A 20,976-nucleotide genomic window follows, 5' to 3' on the forward strand; every position below is an offset into this window, starting at 1 on the left:
AGATTAGACTAGGATTGAGGAGTTGGCAGGGCTGCATTTCTTCTGGAGGCTCTGTGGAAGTAGCTGTTTACTTGCCTCTTCCAGCTTCTCAAAGTCAGTAATGGTGAGCTGAATCGTCATGTCACTCTGATTTCTTCAGTAGTCATATCACCTTTTGCTCTCTTCTCTTCCATTTTTGAGTACCCTAATAATTACATTGGGCCCATTCACGAACTCTCCTCATTTGCAAAGTCCCTTTGCTTGTAAGGTAATATACAGATTCCAGGGCATCTTTGAACAGGGGGTATTATTCTGCCCACCAAAGGAACTATGGTTTAAAAAGTATCGTGGGGCAAAAAAAAAACAAAAACAAAACCCAAAAAACAAAACACGCATATCTATGTGTGGGACAGGATCCATGGACTATTGTTCTTTTTCGAGTGGAGTCTAAGAGTACAGGCTCTGAAGTCTGACTGCCTGTAGTTAACTAGTAATGTGGGCTCAGCCACTTATTTGCTAGATGAAGGTTTGTTATTCACTTAAGTAGGATAAGACTAGTAATGCTGCCTGCCTTAAAGGATTGTTATGAAAATAAAACAATGCATATAAAATAGTTAGCAGTGTTTGCATATATTTAAGGGCTTGATTAATTTTAGCTAGTATTCATTTTTAGAGATTCTACCTAATGTAAAATTAAATAAATTCCTAATTAGAAAAAATTCAAAAATCCCACTGCATTATTCTGAAGCAATTTCTTTTCCCTAATTTTACATTAGGCAGTAAATACCTTCACTATAGAGGTCCTTGGATGTATATGTACTGCTCCATCTGTTCTCAAGACTACATTTGAACACAGTATGTGTATGTGGACCATCAAGCACATAATAGGTAAGTTTCCTGTATTCTCATTTCCTTAAGCAGGTACTTCTGTCTGGGAGGGCCTCAGGTGATTCCACTACAGACTGGATAATATGATTAGCATCTTCTCATTCGGTCTCAGTTGCACATCCTTGCCAAGCACCAAGGAAGGCTGTGAGCTGTGAGAAGCCAACCCAGGAACATGCAGCACCTCTGTGCAGACCTAACACAGCCATTCAGACACCGAGCAGAAGTGCCTGCCCTGTAATCCATAAGGAAATTAGCTTTAAGTCCTTGCAGACTCAGTGCCTCACTCTGAGATAACCGAAATGTCTTTGCTATTGCTAATTAAATCTAAAAACATATTTTTCACATAAAATACCTAAAGTCTGTAGAAAATACCACTGTATTATAAAGCATACTTTAACTCCTTTTTCTGATTGTATTTATGTATCTCTACAATAAGCCTCTTATTTCATCAAAATAACTTATGGCCGAAACTGGTTTGGCTCAGTGGATAGAGGGTTGGTCTGCAGACTGAAAGGTCCCAGGTTCGATTCCGGTTAAGGGCATGTACATTGGCTGCGGGCACATCCCCAGTAGAGGGTGTGCAGGAGGCAGCTGGTCAATGTTTCTCTCTCATCGATGTTTCTAGGTCTCTGTCCCTCTTCCTTCCTTTCTGTGGAAAATCAATAAAATATATTTTAAAAAAAAGTAACATGTATCAGTTTTTAAATATCTTTATTCACAAGTCAGTATAAAATTGGTCAGTTTGAATGTCATATGTACAATAGATTACGAAAAGTATATTTACAATGAAACCATTATTTTATATATTGTAATTAAATCATCTGATATACTACCTCCTGCAATAATAACTTAATAGACCCAAGTCTACCCTCTGAATATACCAAGTTTATGATTCTCCAATAAAGTTTTGAATTGGGTATAGTTTCTTGGCATTTCTTTATGTGATCCAAATCTTAAGAGAAAATTCCTAAACACCAGCAATTGGAACCAGACCTCTCTAGGAAAGGAGAGACAGGTGTGAGAAAAAGGACATCCTGACACTTAAAGACCCACAACTGCTATGCTTTGCAGGATACAAGAAAGAGGGAGCACACAGTGGAAGAGGAAATAATCATTCCCAACAATTATATTGAACATTTTAAAATTGTCAGTATTAAGGGATCATGTCTAAAACAGCTAGCCATGAAGTGAAATGTTTATGAAATACAGTCAGGGAGATGTGATGCTTACAAACCATGTATGTCTTATTTATCTTTAATTTTAAAATAATTCATTCTCTTTTGGGGTATGCAAGTGAGCAATGGAGAAAGTGGTGCATCTGCAATACCTGAAATTAAAAAAAGAAAAAGAAGAGACAATAAAAATAATCACAGGGTAAAGATTTGAGTCAGTTTAAAAATGGGCAAGATCCTGGACCCCCATTATTTGCAGAAGCAGACTATGCAATATAGAGTATGATGGGATACCAGACTGGTCATGAGAAAGCTCAGAGGTAATTAGTCAGCAAAGAGAGGTTTCAATGTAGTATGCTGTTAATTGTTCTAGCTTGCAAAATAAACTGACTACTTACCTGCTGGTGCTAAGGATTTCAATGCTTCCAGAAGATTCGGGCTAGAGAACTTTACTAGGCACCGGAGAGGTTCTTTTCTTTCTGCCAAGATGCCCCTATTTAAGTCACTTTTGAATTTCGTTTCAAGCTGTCAACAAATATATTTAATAAATGACTATTAAATATATCAGTTGGAATGCATGGATTACTCATTTCATTAATTATTATCATCAAGAAATACAGGGATTAGTGGATGAGAGAAGCATTAATTTGATAACTGAAAATGTAGAGGGCAACCAGCATATCAAACGATAGAACACACAAAATGCTAAGTGTGCACAGTGCCTGACACACAGGAGATTCTGGATGGCAGTTTCACCCACAGGTGTTCTATTTTGCATTCTTTTTTTAAAAAAAATATATTTTTATTGATGTCAGAGAGGAAGAGAGGAGATAGAAACATCAATGATAAGAGATATTGGCTGCCTCTTGCACGCCCCCTACTGGGGATTGAGTCTGTAACATGGCACGTGTCTGGGACCCTTCAGTCTGTATGCCAACAATCTATCCACCGAGCCAAACCAGCTAGGGAATATTTTGCATTCTTAGTGGAAAATTAGCACTATCTTTGGTAACCTGTTATTTCAATATAAAAATGGCATGTCTTTTGAATCACTACCATGATTTCTTTACTTCTCATTATGGAAGATTAAAAAAAAAAACATACAAAAGTAAGGTGCACAGTATAATGAGTCCCATGTGCATATCACTGAGCTGAAACAATAATCAACTATGGTCAGTATTTTTTCACTTACTACCTTTCTTCCCATTCCCTACAGCCTACCCACATTGGATTATTCTGAAGCAAACCCAGGACATTATAGTATTCCATCTGTAAATATTTCAATATGTATCTAAAAACACCTAAAAAGGATGCTTTTCACCCCCTAACATTACCACACATAAAAAAAAACTTAATATCAAATATCCAAGTATTGCTAATTCAATAGGTTCTTGGCTCTTAGATTCTAATTTCAAATTTTTTTTTAAACTTAAAGCGATCCTTTGCGTTTAGAGGCAGTATGTTGAAATAGCTGAAGAGTGAGTAATGCCTGCAACTAACTCAAATGGTTCAGCATAAAGAAAGAAAGCAAGTTTACCATTGGTGAACTGAAGCAAAGGGGCGTGGATATTCACTGTAATATTCTTGCAAGTTTTCTGAAGGTTTGACATTTTTCAAAATAGGAAGTGGGGAAAAATTAGTGGCAGGTATGCATCAATGTGCACCTTGACTTATAGAATAGAGCCATTCTAAGATATATGTAAAGGGAAATTTTGTAGATTAAGTCTTCTGTATACTCCTTCAGTGGATCTCTAACTTTAGCGTGCAAAATTAGCTCGAGGGCTTGTGAAACCAGATGGCATCTCCGGAATTCTGATCCAGTAGAACTAAAGTGGGGCCGAGAATCCGAATTTCTTATCTATTCCTAGGTGATGCTGGTACCGCTGGTCCAGCGAAGACACTTTGAGAACCAGTGTCCCACAGTACAAGCTTTCTAAAGGAATTGGATTAAAACCTGCTATTCAGAAAACCAAACTTGAAAGGTGTTAATCAGCTATTCGTAATAAAAACACAAACCAAATAAGCATTATGCCTAAATGAGCAGATCTACGGCAGATTTGAAGCGTGTGGCCTGTAGCTGTAGGCGCACTAAGCAGAAAGAATTTTAATGAGATGTTTAAGGGGAGGAGAGTGTTATATGTGCATGAGTATGACATTAGTGATCATGACAAAACCTTGAATTCTTGTAAGGGTGGCAATCGTCTTCTTGGTAGGCAGTGGTACACTTCTAAGAAGAGCTAGGTTTACAAAACTAACAAGGCTACTGTTTTTTTCTCCATGTGATACCAACTGGACTATATAATGTCTTGTTTATTCACTCTTTTATTCAACAAGTCTTTATGAGCACCCGCTGCATTGTAAGTATTGTTCTAGGTATGGATGGATTAGAAATTTTCCCCCTCAAAAATATAGATCACAGCCAATTATATATAATGGAATTAATATGAAAGATGAAATAAAAAGGTAAATTCAAAATTTCCAAAGGTCTTCTTTATTAATAGAGGAACTTACTAAATATTATAGAGAAGTCTATTTTAACTCATAAAGTGATTATACAAAATAAAAGCGACAAATGAATAAGAAAGTTTCTTAGAACCAGTTCACTTAGATGTTTTGTTCTCTTAAGAAAATATTGATAACTGTAGACAGTTTATAGCAATGTCCTACCTTATATTGTGCAAATTCTAGTCTTGGTTGAGGATAGGCTCCGAAAATTTCTTGAGTCACTCTTTGTACTCTGTCTTTTTCTATTATGTTTTCATGAATGATCCTTGAATCCACTATAGATGGAAGATTTCAAATAAAAGAGCTGTTAGGAATATATTTCATCCCCAAATTATCCCCTTTTAATTCCTAACCTTTCAACTTGCTTGTATAATTTAAAGATAATGTTTACTGGTTCTTCTTTTGATTGTAATATTTTTTTACTGTAGAAAAATTGGAAAGCACTGATAAAAAAGAAAATAAAAGCCCCTCATAATTCTACCATACAGAAATAAGTACAGTTAACATTTTATATATTCCTGTGTAGCCCTTTTTCAGAGAATAAAAAGTATATTTTTAAAACTGGGATTATAAAATATACACAATTTTCTATTCTGCTCTCTCTACTTAACATGAAATCAATAGCAGTTCCTATGCCATTGGAAAGCCATAAAAATGTTTCAGAATGGCTGTACCATTTCATTTTATTGCCAACTCATTGCTAAGAGATAGGAAAATTTTCATTTTTAAGAGTATACTTTCAAATTTCAGTTTTTATTTTAAAACACACATACTGTTTATATCTAGCTCAAGGTTTCTTTCTTGTAGAGGTGTAGAGGCGTTGTGAGTTTCAAAAGTCTAGGGGGGGGAAAAAAGAAAAAGTTAATGTTTTCCTGATTTTAACACCTTCAAGTATAGCTATTACTTGTTTTAGTACATAAAAATATGTCAAGTTTTATCTATTTTTTTGTAATCCTCACCCAAGGATTTCCCCCCAACCCTCAATGATTTTTAAAGAGAATAGAAGGAACAGAAAAGGAGAAAGAAACACCCATGCAAGCAACACATCGATTGGTTGCCTCCTGTACACGCCCTGACTGGGGCTAGGAACAAACCTGAAACCTAGGTATGTGCCCCTGACTGGGAATTGAACCCGAGACCCTTCGTTGCTTGGGCCAATGACCAATGAGCCACACCAGCCAGGGCTCAAATTTTATAGTATTTATTTTTTCAAACAAGAAGAGATTTAAGGCCATATCCAGGCCGAGTGGAGCATTTCTCCTAGAACAGGATATTGACAGAGACATCTAGGGCCAGCATCATAGTTGTTTTGCCTGAGGAGCTCTGTCTATACTTTGTTATCATAAAAATGGACCTGGAAGAAATAGGTGGTGAGTACAAAAGCTAGAAAAATCAGGGCAGAATTTGCAATGTGAAGTTTTAGATTTAATTATAAAGCTATGTCTTTATAACCACAAGAAACTCACTGAGAGTTTTTTTATAAAAATAATTTTCCTACTAAAAGTCTGAATTTCTCAAATCCCTTCTCTGACCTTCCCCCACTAAAGTCACTGTTTTTATAATTAAGTATTTGACTACGTGTATTTTCCTTAGAATGCAACTGTCAGAGCAGAACAGTTGATAGCAATTTGATGGGAATGTGGCTGGTAAGAGGGGAGGAGGCTGCTATGGGAGAAAAATCATTATCTAGCCTCTTTATGCTAAATTTGTTTTCCTTAGAGGGCTTGTAGAGCCATCACTCCTTTCTATGTAGAATAGATGAAATATATAAGTATAGAGTAGGGCAAAAATAGGTTTACAATTGTATTAAAACACAAGAGTTTAGTCTTGTGTTATTTATTAATTATTGTATTATTTTCCATGTTAACAACTGTAAACCTACTTTTGTCCCACCCTGTGTAATATATCAAGAGCTCAAAAATATACATAGGGCATTAATGACCCATCTACAGGAGTCTGAACATATGAGCACACAGATACCATGCACAGGAGCAAATGACACTGAACATGTGACTACGGCCAGATCCATTCTTATAATTAAAAGGGAACGATGCATTTAAATAATTTTAACAAATAAATACATTGTGGGAATTAATAAACCAATGCTTTTTCCTTTACTTCTAACCCCTGTATCACCTACTGGAGTGATGGGACAAAAAATTAATTCTACTTCTCTCTTGCATAATAGAAGAGAATAGTAGAATTACTTTTTTTGTAATTAGCTTAAACAGGCATTAAGTTATTCTAAAGAGAAAATAAACTCTAATTAGAATAGCTGATCTGGAAATTGGGATCTAACAGACTCCAATAACTAATGAGCAGTATAAAACATAAAATACGATTATAAAAAGGTGATAGTGAGGCATTTCATTACTTTGTTTTCTTTATTGTAAACTAACTGAAAGTTTTCTCTGCTTCAGTAATACCTGAAGGGATCTCCTTTTATTGCAGGTGAACTTTTCCACCTGTCAGTGGCTTGTAAAGAGAAAACGGAGACTTAACTTTAAACAGTCACTGATGGGCTCACCTGATTATACTGTTTAAACACAATAGCCTTAAGAGAGTCCAGATATCGGCTTCTGAAGTCCATTTTCACAATCCGATGGTGTTTGCTAGCAACTGTCAGTGCCTTAAAGTGAAAATTAGAAAAATATTAGGATTACTGTGTCTATTCCTGTATTTACAATACATGTCAAAAGTAAAATTAAGAGTGGCAATAAGTGAATACTTTTTACTTTAGAGTGAAAAGAAACCCAGAAAAAATTTAATCTCATGTCCTGTTACTCACCTTTTTTAAAAGACAAAAAAAAAAAAAAAAAAAAAAAAAAAAAAAAAAAAAGGAGAAAAAAAAAAAGCTAATGGCATTAAAATTCTCATAAATGCAAAATCTTTTATAGCATTTTTAGAACTGTGTTCTTATTTAAAGTTAGGACTTATAATAAATTAAGTTCAGACAGGAATAAACATGAATACTCAAATGTTACCATTTTAGAATACCAATCATCTAATATTACAATGATACTGCCACACTAAAATGCAAATATGTATGCTTTAGGACAAATACTGAAGAAAAAATATACATTAAGTGCAATTTATAAAAACTTCCCATTATCTGGAAAAACAAGTTAGAAGTCAGAAACAGGATTAATAAAATATTTACCTGGAACTCGAGGATAGAGATAAGTTTGCCTTAAGATTCACAATGGAGATAAACATTAGCTTGGGGGGCAGTGTTTAAACTAGCTGTGCCAGGGTGGACTAGCCTGGTTGTAAGTGGATGAACCACGGCTATATATTAAGGAGGAAAAGATCCCGCACATAAAGAAGCAGAGCTGTGTTAAAGGAAAGTAGAAGCATGCAGCAGTAGAAATCCTTCTGCCATTTCAGTAAACAGCCAAGGAATTTAAATGACAAGCAAGTCTGCCCACTAGGATCCTGTAGCTCTTAGTTCCATACTGTGGAGTGCTCACTCTACTAAGGTTGATGGAGTCTGGATGGTGGAGCTGCTCACCTACAACCAGCTTAAATGGTAGCTCTGGCACCAACGTAGGTGCCACTGTGGATGTGAATATTAATATAGTGAAAACAGCGGCAGTTGCCAGGCCTGTGTAGGAATGGCTTATTCAGGGGAAAGATGTTTGGAAGCCAGAGCAATAACAAAAAGCAGGCTGTGAGGAGTGGCTCCTTCTTGTGCACAGAATGTAAGAAAAATGATTACAAATGAAAATGATGTTCATTAATAGGTAAATGATGCAGTCACAAGAAAGTTGTGAGGTGTATCATATGGAAACACATGGAAATGTTAAAGAAGCAAATGACAGATGCTATGCTACTCTGTTTTTAGTAATGAAACATCTGAAAGGAAATAACAAAACTGTTAACAGTAATAATTTTGGTAAATAGGATTGGGAAAAAGGATATGAAGTTTTAAAAGACTGAGGGCTGATCTTTAAAGACCTCTGTGTTGACTGAATTTTTAATATTAAATATGCATTACTTTTAGATTAAAAGACAATGAGCTCTGAACCAATGCTTATACCATTTTCCCATATACAGAACCACACTTCCTCATTTTAGGAAATCAAGAATTACATGTGGCATTTTACATATAGTGCTTAATCCTACATAGACCTCTGAAATAGGATAATACAATGTTATACTGTAGTAACTGGTTCCATACCTGACCCAGAAGGGGAATGCTGCTCCTCAGCCTGGAAGAAGATATGAAGACATACGGAGTCTGGGAATAGTACACCACGTAAGTAGGTTTGTACTGGTTTGGCTTTTTATACTGTGTTCCCCAGGCAATTCGAATCCATACTGCATTCTCCTCAGTATCCCTGAAGGTGACTGATACCTTATTAAAAAGAAAATTTAAGTTTCCTAAGTAAAATCTTGTAGCATCTAGAGGTGAAGGATGTCACTGTAATCTTCCACAGTATTTTCTCCTACTTTTTTGGAAAGATTCTTTCCAAAAGATTCTTCCCAAAAATTGGGACTGTTTTAAAACGTCTCGGGACGCCGGACAAATTGTTAAAAATCGGGACTGTCCTGCCAAAAGCGGGATGTCTGGTCACCTTAATCTAAGTGTATGTTTTCTGGAGAGACATGCTGCATCACGTATTAAAATTTTCATAAAGGTCTATATACGATCCAAAAAAGGTTTTTTTTTTTAAAAAAAATCAATGGGCTGAAAAAAAAAAAAAAAAAAGATGCCCAGAGAATCAGTATAATTCTGAACAGCTGGCCTCCAGGTGTTCCATCTCACATTCTTATAGCAAGATCCTCAGATACCTGAAGAGGTGGGGCCCAAATATACACCTATATTATTTTACAAAGAAAATATCTCAATAGCTATCATCCTGTTATAGCCACGATAAAGCATTTTTCACAAATGATAGCTCAGATTAATAATGCTCAAGTTTAACTATCGATAGGTCACCAATCCTAAGTGGTTTGGCTAACCTGAGAATGTACCCTCTAGTAAACTGTCATTTACTGACTACCACCTGCAAGCTACTGAACATCTATACTAATCTATACTAATAAAAGGGTAATATGCCAATTAGACCAGGTCAACCAGGCATCTTCTGGATGTCCAACTTCCTTCTGGACAAAGCCACGTTGGCGGGTGGTTAGGGGCGATTAGGCCGGCATAGGGGAGCAAGCAGGGGGTGATCAGGATGGCAGGGGAGGGGCAGTTAGGGGGTGATCAGGCTGGCACGGGAGGGAAGTTAGGGGGGAGATCAGGCCAGTAGGGTAGGGTAGTAGTGGGTTATGAGGCTGGCAAGGGAGGGTAGTTAGGCAGTGATCAGGTCAGCAGGTAGAGGTGGTTAGGGATAATCAGGCAGGCAGGCAGGTGAGGAAGCAGCTAGGAACCAGCAGTCCCAGATTGTGAGAGGGATGTCCCAGATTGCAGAGGGTGCAGGCTGGGCTGAGGGACACTGTCCATGCACAATTTCATGCACCGGGCCTCTAGTGCTACATAATAAAACCCTAATATGCAAATAGACTGAACAGCAGAACAAATGGTCGCTATGACCACCAGGGGGCAGACGCTTAATGCAGGAGCTGCCCCTAAGTGGTCAGTGAGCTCCCCCAGCTGGAGCCCTGCTCAGCCAGAAGCCAGGTTCATAGCTTGTGATCACAGTGGTGGCGGGAGCCTCTCCTGCCTCTGAGGCAATGCTAAGGAGCAGTGAGCCCAGCTTCTGGCTGAGAGGCGCTTCCCCTGTGGGAATGCACTGACCACCAAAGGGCATCTCTTGTGCTGTTCAGCCAGAAGCTGAGCTCACAGCTGGTGAGCGCAGCAGTGGTGGAAGGAGCCTCTCCTGCCTCCAAGCAGGTAAGTGGTAAGGAACAAGGGGTCCTGGACGGCGAGAGCCGATCAAGGACTGGGCCTAAGCTGGCAGTCAGACATCCCCTAAGGGGGGATGTCTGTGAGAGGGTGCTGGGCCTCTAGTATTATAATAAACTTTAATATTCAACACAGAATTCCTACATATTTAACAGATTATTATACATGATATAGAAGCATAAAGAAAGAAAACATGTTTATAACAGAAACATTTCGTTTGTATCTTTTTTGTAAGTTTTTCAAGAAGTTTGAATAGTTTCCTCCCCCTCCCTCCCTCCCTCTCTCTCTCTCTCTCTCTCTCTCTCTCTCTGGGCCTGGATTGAATCCCTAAACCACAGGCTCAGTCCATCACTCCCCAGTTAGCGTTCCTGTGCCTTCTCACACCAGCTTTTCTACCCAATTGATTCAAGGACAGGAATTCTTTTTTTTTTTTTTTTTAAATCAATCTTTATTGTTCATATTATTACACAGGTTCCTCGTTTCTTCCCCCCTCCACCAGGTTCCCACCCCATCCTCTGCCCCCTCAAGGGACAGGAATTCTTAACCTGAAGTCCATAGTTAGAATTCAGGGAATCTATGAACTTGGTGGTGGTGGTGGTGGAGATTATATCTTTATTTGCACTAATTTCAATTGAAAATTATCATCTTCAATTGTGAAAGCAGGCAACAAAACAGTAGAACTTTAGAACCAGTTACTTTGTTGTTCACAGAAATTCCAATTTTTTTTTATCACATTACAATTATTGTAGATGCCTCAAAAATATCATTTACACCCATTACTACTTTGAAACTAGTTGTTTGTAGACCCACCATAAGACTATTTGTGTTAATAAAGAAACACATACAGTACTATATCACAATTTAGTATTTTAATACCTTAATAACTGTATGTTAATATAACTGGCTTCCCTTGTAATTCTATGTCTTTTATTTTATAGCATTTAAAAACATTTCTGATAAGTGGTCTATAAGCTTTACTAATAGCCAAAGGAGGTCCTTGGCACAATAAGAGTTAAGATATCTGTCCTAGAGCAGCAAGTGAGTCACTCCTCAGTCCTGAGAACCAAGAGATGCTCCTTGGCATGACATTACCACCATCAGCCTTTGGGAAAGTGGGGTTATCCATTCGCTGGCTAAGTTATGAGGAGGAGAGTGAAGACCAGCTGGAAGTCTTGGTCAGTTGAGAAAAGTGGTTAGGACGTGTCACCCAGCTCAGGGGAACAATGGATAAGGTGACACAGGAGCTTTACTTGTACACTCCTCTCTTCTAAAACATCATGTACACAGCACATCAGTCTCCAGCTGACCTTACAAATAGTACAGATATGTCTCATAATAAAGCTCCTTTGTTCCCCTCAGCCTCTCCTGCTAGTCTATCTGAGGTTCATTCAGGAGGTAAAAGCTTTTGGAAAATGGCAGTGATCAAAAGAGAAGAAATCTAACAACTGGAATACGTGGGCGTTAAAGTAGGAGGAAATATGAGCGTTTTCGACTCTTTTCTCCTGGAATGGTGGGGGCAGGAGGCATGGGGTTCAGAGAACAGAAGTTCCTGGTGCCTAAAATAGGTATGTCTAATTTAGGCGGGTGAATGAGGAGAGGCTACTGTAAAGGAAGCAGATAAATTCTGAACTGGCGCCAAGAGAAAAGCCCCTTGGGCTGTTTCTTGTTTTGGGTGAAGTAGTGTGGGAACGTTGCCAAGAGTGGTTCTTAAAAACAAGTTAGTCAGTCATGTTCAACTTAACAAAAAGGCTGGTTCCAAGAGGGTCTTAACCATAAATCCACAATATTTATGGAAGGCTGGCTAGGGACTCTGCCATTAAGTCTTTGTAAAGAAAACAATGCTGTGTGGGCCACAGCCAGATAGGACTCTCCTTTCACCTCTGAAAAGTTTATAATTTCATGGTAAGAGTATTTAAAAAAAAAAAAAAAAGAATATTTTTCAAATAATTTAGTAAAAAATAACAACTTATGGACAAGGTAGAAAATAGTACTTATTCATAAAAGAGGGGGGAAAAGGAGACATACCTTCTTTTGTCTCACAATTATCCTTGAATTAATTTATAAATTAAATGGATGACCCCTCCCCCACTCAAAATGCTGAAGATTTTGTTTGTTTTATAAATCTGATTTTATGATATCAAGGTTCATCTTGAAGAATGGTCAGGATGTTTTTGATAAAGTTATTGGGGATGGGCCAAGGTGGACTTGCCTTAATAGTTATTACAATATTTAAAAAACTATATCAATAAAAGGAACAGGGGAGTCTGCACAGAACATGCCCAATTCATTTATTTCCTAGTATTTGTTAATCCTCACCCAAGGATATTTAAAAAAAAATTTTCTTTTAAGTGAGAGTGGATAGGAAAGGGGAGAGAGAAACTTCAATGTGAAAGAGACACATCAATTGGTTGCCTCCTGCATTCACCCAACCAGGGCCGGGGATGGAACGTGCAACCCAGTACATGCCCTTGACTGGGAATTAAACCCTCAGCCCTTTGGTACGTGGGCTCTATCCACTGAACAACACTGGCCAGGGCTCCCCCAGTATTCAGCTGTTCTTATCAGTGAGGAGCAGAATGGTCAGAGTTCTGCTGCCAGGGAGCCTACAGGTTGGGAGGAAAACTAACAGTTAAACCAGAAAATGGTTAGATTATGGTGATAGTAGCACAGGACAGGGGAGCAACCTGTCCAGGCAGGGAAGCACCATTTAAGTGGAGGTCAGAGGGACAGGGAGCAACAAGCTGTGCAAAAGCCAGGTGGTGGAGGTTGTTCCAAGGAGACGGAACATCCTATGGTAAATCCAAGAACTCATAGAAGATTAGTTCAGTGTGGCTGGAGTGTCGAGTACAGGTGATGACACCTGTGGAGGCAGGCAGTGGATCCAGGAGAGCATGAGGAGAATCAGATCAAGGAGCAGAATATAGACTGTAAAAGTATGAATGAATCTGAAGATTCCAATGATGACAAACCAGTGGGAAAAGCTGAATTAGTCAACAAATAGTGTTGGGAAAAATAATTAGATTCTGAAAGGGAAATGATGAACGACTCTATTCCTACCTCCCTCTTTTCTCCCACTAAAGAAAATTCCTGTAGTGTATTTGAAATCCCAAATTTCAAAATTCCCTCCATTGTTGGAGGGCTGAATGAAAAACCTTGTGGGGTGCTCTAGTGAAGGGCAGAAGTAAAGGAAAGGAATCATGAAGATGGCACATGAGTTTAGGATGAGTGGAAGACTACCGGGAGAAGACAGATGTTCAAGAACAAGAGGGTTCAACTGGCTGAGTGTGACCTTGAGACAAGAAATGGATGTTGTGCATCTTTTTAGCCCCAACATCTGGACCTTGGCAAAGAGTAAGCTGAGAAAGCCTGCCAGTGTAGATATGAAGAGGTTGGCTTGGAAGCTACCCACCCAGGTTTAAACCCTGGCTCTACAATTTCCAGCTGCATAACCCACCTAGGTGGATGCAATGACTTAGTAATTGGGAAGAGCTTAGAACAGAGCCCAGCACACATAGGTATTTGCAATCAGTATGACTGTTCAAATAGGCTGCAGAATTTTGTTATAAATATCACTGGTATCCTTCAACAGGGAGGGTCTCAAAATTCATCGGGCATCAGCATCGCCTAGAGGGCTTGGGCTCACCCGCAGTGTCTGAGTCTGTAGGTCTGGGATGGAGCCCAAGTAGCTGCATGTCTACCACATTCCCAGGCAAAGCTGATTCTGCTGGTCTCGGATCACACTATGAGAACCACTGCCCTTCAAAACTCAGTCCCAGCACTCTCCTTGCCGGGAGCACACCCCCACTTTTCTTCCCTTTTAGGCATGCAGCTCTTAAACTCTAAAGGACCCTGAGAGAGTTGTAACCAAGGGAGCAATGGGCAGTGGCAGCCCATCCTGGGCTAACCTCCTGAACCTGTCCCCAAGGCCCCTTTTTCTCTGACTTTTCAGTGAGCCAAAGCAGCCTGTCTAGGCTCTCCTGCTGCTTCTACTCGAAGCCCTTCCTTGGTTCACTGTCCCAAGCTTTAATGCACTCTAAAAACAACAACAAAAATAAAACAAAACGACTCAGTTTTAAACTGGCATTGAGGGCAGTAGCCAGAGAGCAAGGGGCTTAATCATGAAACCAGTGAGGATGGATTACCCGTTCAACTTTTTGGGGAGGTCTTTGAAGGGGAGCAATATCCTTCTGGAACAACTAAGAAATAAGGCAAAGAGTTGGCAGGTGGAGGGCAGCATATAACTCATATTACCAAGACACTCATATGACTGGCTCATATCTGCAGACAAGTGGCCCCCTGGACAATAAAACCCATGTGGCTGCTGGCAGAATCACTCCGGGTGGCCTGCCTTGCGGGGGCAGAGCTGGGCCCTGGAGCCATAGACCAGAACAGGTGCCCCTGCAGGCTGCTCTCTCACTCAGGTTAAGTCAGTGCTTTGTTGGAGAAACATGAAGGGATAGTGATGAAGGGACTCCTACATAAGGGACAAGAAATATTTCCTTCCAAGAGTTTTATGATTAAGGATGAGCATGGAGAATAGATGTACTTTTGCGAGGACTTGGGCATGTTTATAAGCATTAGAGTAGGCATCAGTAGATGAAGGGGTTGAGAATGTGAAAGAATAGAGAGAAACCAAGATGTAGGCCCCATGAGGATGTAGGAGATGGGTTCAAAGCACATGAAGAAGGGTCATTATAAGAAAGGAGAAAATATGTTCACTGACAAGTGGATACATAGAAAGAATGACAAGTTACAAAGGATGAGGAAAAGAGATGGAAAGATCAAAGAATTGTGTATGAAAAAAGAGGGAACACTACTACTCTAAGTAGGACAGCCCTAGCATGGCAAATGTGATTTTTTGGCATGTTTTTATATGTGAGGACGAAGACAGAATAACGTGGAAAGAGAATGAAGGAGAGATTGTCCAAACCTATCACAATTGGTGGTGCTTGTGGAAATGGAATGGCAGGAAGATTCTGTGGGTGCCATTGACCATTACAGGAGCCACTAGGCACCCATGGCTATTTAAGTAAAATTTTATGAAGTTAAATAAGGTCAACATTTTAGATACTCAGTCACACCAGCCACATATCAGTGCTCAGTAGCCACTTGTGGCTATTGGTTTGTGTACTAGACAGTGACGATATACAACATTCCCATCATTGCAGAGTTCTATTGGATGGGGCTGCTACTGAGAAAGAAGCACTTGCCCTTGAAGTGAGAGGTGAGGGGAACCCAGCCCATGTGGTTCAGCAGTTGAGCGTCGACCTATGAACCAGGTGGTCACGGTTCAATTCTGGGTCAGAGCACATGTTCGGGTTGTGGGCTGATTCCCAGTGTGAGGCATGCAGGAGGCAGCCGATCAATGATTCTGTCTCATCATTGATATTTCTATATCACTCTCCATCTTCAGTCCTCTCTCTAAAATCAATTAAAAAATTTTTTTAAAGAGAGAGGTGAGCGGAAAGGAAAGTTTGCATAATTAAAAAGTTCTTTTTTATTATGAACTAGATTAGTATGGAATAAGTTCTTTTTTGTTATGGACTAGAATAGTATGGAATATTATTAATTGAAATTTTTACAAATAAAAAAAGGTAGTAGCACAGATGCATGGAATTAAATTTCACTGAAGTTCAGAAAGATTTTAATCTTACATTTTTTAAGGCTCTCTGAAGAATTTTCTTAAATGAACTTTTGAATTGTTTCATATCAAAAAGGTCAATATCTTCACCTGTCAAAGTGAAAAAAAAAATTAAGGGAGCTGCAATGTCTTCAATAAATATATTTCAAAGACCCCGAGGCAAAGCATTTGTATAACCTCAAAGAGCAATATTTAAATCACAGAGATGCTGCTGATACTCTGACACAGTAATGCGAAATATATTTTGCATTTTCCCATAAATGAGTAATAATCACCTCATTTTGAAAAAAAAGTGATTTAAGAGGAACATACTGCTATTCATTTTTAAATAGCCAAAATATCAAATGTAAATGTTCACTTTTTATTATTATTTTTTAGACAAGTTATTTTTAAAAATCTTCATTGTTGAAAGTATTAAATATGTTCCACTTTTCCCTCAATGAACTCCTTTGGCCTGCTATCGTAAATGTTTACTTTAAAATGTTTACCTGGTTCTTTAGTCATCTGAAAAACATCCCAAATTTTCTGGTGCTGATGAAATTGAGTATCTGAGAGAGGAAGGAAGAAATTATTGCTATTATATCATAGAACTTTTATGTACTGTGCTTATGAATACATATGTTTAATAACATGAAAGTGGAGAAAATAGTAATTTATCAATTCAGTTATACATTTTTATTCAAATATAAATTTTACATGGATGACATTAACTCCAGACAAATAAAACACATCATAAAGAAATACTCAATCTAGTAGAGCTTTAGCATTTACTCTTAAGTCAGATCATTTATTCTATTTCCACACAGAATGCAGCATTTATTGAGCATGCCAGGGATGGTGTGCTCCCCATAAATGGTGTGTGTATTAGCTGGCTGTTCCTTTGTCTGGAGCAGTCTTCTTCTAGCTTGTTGCACACTTCACTCCTGTACTTCATCTAGTCTCTAATAAAATGCCACCTATGCAGTGGCCTACCCTGATCGCCGTACCCAAACTGACCACCCACCCCACCCTGCTTTAGTTTACTTCATAGCACTTATCATTATCCTATATCATATCATATATTTAGATGGTCATTTGTATAGTGCTTGTGTCCCCAACTAGAATCCTGTGGAATACAGGACTTTGTCTTGTGCACTGTTGTATTCAGTATCTAGACACTGGCTGGCACTCCACATTATATCTGATGAATGAATGAATGTTTGATATAGAAGACATTATAAACTTAGGAGTGTCTTGGAGTAAAAATGGACCTAGAAAGTTATTAAGTTCAGTCCCACCACATTGTCATCCCGCCTTTACTCTGTCCCTGTTCTGACCTCCATCTGCATCCCTGTGTCTTTGCACCTAAGATCAAGGTACTCTGCACCCCATAAAAAAAAGGCTGATGACCCCAACACACAAGGGCACCAACCTATACTGTGCTTTTTGTACTTCCTGTCCTTCCTACAGTTTAGTGGTTGTTGTTTTTTTTTTTGTTTTGTTTTGTTGTTGTTGTTGTTTTGTTTTATATTTGGGGCCTGCTGTCCCCAGATCTCTCTCTCACCCCATTTATAGCAATGGCCTGACAATTCTTGATTCCCTAAGCTTGGTCTAAAACAGGTGTAATCTGGCACAATGTGATGCCTGCCCAAAAGACAGCATCTGAAGTGTTTTAGTTCCTTTCTGGTATTTTCTTCGTGGTTCTGTATTTCAGAGTTAAGATAGCCTGCTAACTTATCTCTGAATAAGGTTGTTATAATAATAGAAATTAAAATTTTTGTTGTAATAATTCCATTAAATATCACGCAAAAGTTCATGGTAAGTGGCAAGGACTTAAACACATGAAGACATTTCCTCAAATAGAACACGTCCCAGGCTACCCCATGATCTTTGTGACACACTCGCTCCCCCTCTAGTGTTCCCATCTTACTAGCAAAGGGCTCCACTGTCCTTCTAGTTGCACCTGTAGATCCCTGGAGCCATGTGTGCTTCTCCCACTCAGTCCCCCTAGACCAGTGGTCACCAACCGGTGGTCCATGGACCACCGGTGATCCCTGAGGTTTGAAAGGTTGGTGACCGCTGCCCTAGACCACACCACGTTCAAAGTCCAGTCAGTTTTAATCCTTACATCCCTTACAAGATGTAATTACTATAATAAGAACAAATTTTCAGAAATATATTTTCAATTCTATTAATATGTACTTATATATGCCAGTCATTGTGCTAAGAACCTTTCAAGCACATTTAACCTTCACAGTGATTCTGTGCTATATTATTATAATGTTATTATATTAATAGGTGCTATTATTGTTTCTATTTACTAGTAGAAGTCTGGGGCCCAGAAAGGCAATGTGACTTGGCAAAGGACACAGGAGTGGTAAGCGATAGAGCTGGGATTTTACACACCAGGTCAACTTGAGCCCTTATCTACACAATATTGACTCTCTGATGAAACTGTATTGGTTCACTATAAATACAAATTACTAGAACTTACAAATAATGTCTAAAAGGGCAGCATCATTGACACTCGCATGCTTCTCCTGAAAGAAAAGGTAAAATATTCATTAAACAAGGCTATCGGTTTGATTCTACTCTAGAATCACAGCACATTTTAGAATTGCTTAGGACAGACTATGAGCACCCTCTCAATACTTTACTCACAGCTTGTCTCCAATCTACACTCTCCTGTTAAGTAACAAATACACCTTCTGACTCATGTTTAGTACAGGTACTCACACCTGTTCTCCCACAATCTACTCTTCATTCATCACTTTTAATTTTTGTTTTTCTCAACTTCCTCTACAATAGGGTTTCTTAACTAGGCACTACTGACGTTTTCTGTCAGATAATCCTATGTTGTGGAGAGCTGTTGTAAGACATTAAGAAGTGCCCTGGTCTCTAACCACTGGAATCCAATAGCACCCCACTCCTATAGTTTTGACAATCAAAAATTTCTCCAGACATTGTACCCTCCGGAAGACAAAATTCATCCCAGCTGAGAACCACTATTCTATACATTATACATTTATATGTATGCATAGCATATAGTTTCTTTCAATGTGCACACAAACTTCTAATTTATTCTTTCTAATGGCTGAATAATATTTTATGTGGAGTATAATCATCTCTATGTATAGTTGTTTGTTTGCAATTTTTTGTTTTTATAAACAATGCTAGTTAACGTTTATTTATATATATTTACATATTTATAACTACATACATATGTTTATCAATTATATTTATATATATTTATTTTTTTATGATTTTACCCACATTAATTTCCAGAAATGGAACTGCTGGGTGATAAAGTATATTTATTTAAAAATGACTAAGGGAAAGGTATACTGAAATATGGGAATTCTTTGTACTAGCAAATTTTCTGAAAGTCTGGAATCTTTTTAAAGCAAAAAGCAAATAAATAAATACATGTGAAAGAGTGTCTCTTTCTACACAACTTGACCAGCACATCTGAGTATTATTATCTTTTCATTTTTGACAATCTGATAGGTATAAAAAGAATACTGCTCATTACTTGTATTGATTGTCTGGTTTGTTTCTCTCATGGAATTCACTTTTTTCTTAGTGATTTGAAAGTTGAAAAGCCAATTAAAAATTAGTATCTTCTCTGCTATAGTAGTCTCCACTATAGAAGATAAGGGGGCAGAGAAGAACATAACCTCCTCACTTCACAGCTTAGCAGCTGCCTTCAATCTCTTTTGGACAAAGGGAACAAAGAAAAAAACAAAGCATAAAGTTCCAAGTTAATCATTTTGAACATTGTTACCTCACAAAGCATAACCAAGTCATGAACAAGAGATTCCTTTCTCTTCCGGAAGTTTATAGTCTGCAGTTGATTTTCAGACAAAAAGTCCCAGGCTTTCAGGATTGTTGTCATTTCAGCCATCGGGATTTTCAAGATGGTCCTTTTGACAAACTCGGCAACAATTTCATCCATTTCTTTGGCACTTTAATAAAACAAAAACAGCACAAGCTTAACTTAATAGTTAATTTTTTTAAACATCATATTTTTAGCCTGAGATTTTGATTTGTAGGTCAAAGACCCAAATGTTTAATTTACTGTTTCTCAGGCAATCTGCAAAGTGTTTTCACAAGAGGACTTAATAACTTTCTCCTTAAGCTGTATATTTAAAAGTGTTTTAGAGTTTTAAAAAATTAGTGTTCTCTCTCTTTTCTTGACTAGAGTATTTTGTGAACTTTTGATGGCAATAATATGGAAATCATTCATTCATTTACTAATTCATGTAACAAATGAAGGAGCACTTATGCATGCTAGACACTTTTCTAGGCACTAAGCATAAATACATCTTAACCAAAAAGACACAAATCCTGCCAGTGTGGAGTGTTGTTTCTACTTGGGAGAGCCAGGCAACAGGAAAATCACAAAATGTGTTAGAAGTAGTACGTAAGCACTGCCCAACCAGGGTGGTTCAGTTGGTTGAGCTTCGTCCTTTGCACCAAAAGGTTGCCAGTTTGGTTCCCAGTCAGGGCATTTACCTGGGTTTTGGTTCAATCCCTGGTTGGGCAACTGATCCATGTTTCTCTCTCTCAGTCTCTCTTTCTCTCTTTCTCCCTTCCTCTCTCTAAGCATGTCCTTGGGTGAGGATAAAAAAAAAAAAGTGGTAAATGCTTCAGAGCAAATGGAGTAGTGTTAGGAAACCTGTACTAGTGAAAATGGAGCAGGCTGGGAGTGAGGTGGAGGTGGGGGTTGACAGAGTAGGTTCCAAAAGAGGGTGACATTTGAACCAATCCTTGGAGGAAAGTGAGCCATGTGGCCAGTTATTGGAAGAGCTTTCTAGGCAGAGGGAACAGCCTTGGGGCCTTCAAGGAAAAAGAGGCCTCCAGGGAGGACAGAGAGAGGCGCACAGAAGAAGAGGTGAAGTCAGAGATCATGGCCTTTACTGTCAGAAACCAGCTGCTGAAGGTTTTGAGAAGAGGTA

General features: G+C 38.5%; 2 protein-coding genes and 1 long non-coding RNA gene across 5 annotated transcripts in view; 2 read left to right on the forward strand and 1 right to left on the reverse strand.

The window, feature by feature from the left end:
- The first annotated feature begins 5 nt into the window (after window positions 1–5).
- On the forward strand, window positions 6–4,168 carry LOC123652479. Its single transcript, XR_006741848.1, has 3 exons — window positions 6–103; window positions 756–867; window positions 3,256–4,168. It is a non-coding gene; the product is annotated as an uncharacterized LOC123652479 (long non-coding RNA).
- CENPN (centromere protein N) overlaps window positions 2,106–20,976 on the reverse strand; it is a 21,493-nt gene continuing 2,622 nt past the window's right edge. For 2 of the 3 annotated variants that reach the window (XM_036441355.2, XM_036441354.2), the window contains exons 2-11: window positions 19,803–19,983; window positions 18,513–18,558; window positions 16,528–16,587; window positions 16,053–16,129; window positions 8,725–8,901; window positions 7,072–7,173; window positions 5,318–5,381; window positions 4,707–4,819; window positions 2,438–2,564; window positions 2,106–2,194 (exon numbers count right to left, since the gene is read on the reverse strand). In XM_036441355.2, the coding sequence (XP_036297248.1) occupies window positions 2,112–2,194; window positions 2,438–2,564; window positions 4,707–4,819; window positions 5,318–5,381; window positions 7,072–7,173; window positions 8,725–8,901; window positions 16,053–16,129; window positions 16,528–16,587; window positions 18,513–18,558; window positions 19,803–19,973 (1,020 nt within the window). In that variant the 5' untranslated portion in view covers window positions 19,974–19,983 and the 3' untranslated portion in view covers window positions 2,106–2,111. The remainder of the gene's footprint in view (window positions 2,195–2,437; window positions 2,565–4,706; window positions 4,820–5,317; window positions 5,382–7,071; window positions 7,174–8,724; window positions 8,902–16,052; window positions 16,130–16,527; window positions 16,588–18,512; window positions 18,559–19,802; window positions 19,984–20,976) is intronic. The other variant, XM_036441356.2, reaches the window with a different exon arrangement.
- Window positions 11,583–20,976, forward strand: part of CMC2 (C-X9-C motif containing 2) — a 25,923-nt gene continuing 16,529 nt past the window's right edge. Inside the window, exons 1-2 of the mRNA XM_045582667.1 lie at window positions 11,583–11,587; window positions 17,122–17,126. Coding sequence (XP_045438623.1) covers window position 11,587; window positions 17,122–17,126 — 6 coding nt within the window. The 5' untranslated portion in view covers window positions 11,583–11,586. The remainder of the gene's footprint in view (window positions 11,588–17,121; window positions 17,127–20,976) is intronic.

This window comes from Pipistrellus kuhlii, unplaced genomic scaffold, assembly GCF_014108245.1.
Source record: "Pipistrellus kuhlii isolate mPipKuh1 unplaced genomic scaffold, mPipKuh1.p scaffold_m20_p_17, whole genome shotgun sequence".
Taxonomy (NCBI): Eukaryota; Metazoa; Chordata; class Mammalia; order Chiroptera; family Vespertilionidae; genus Pipistrellus; species Pipistrellus kuhlii.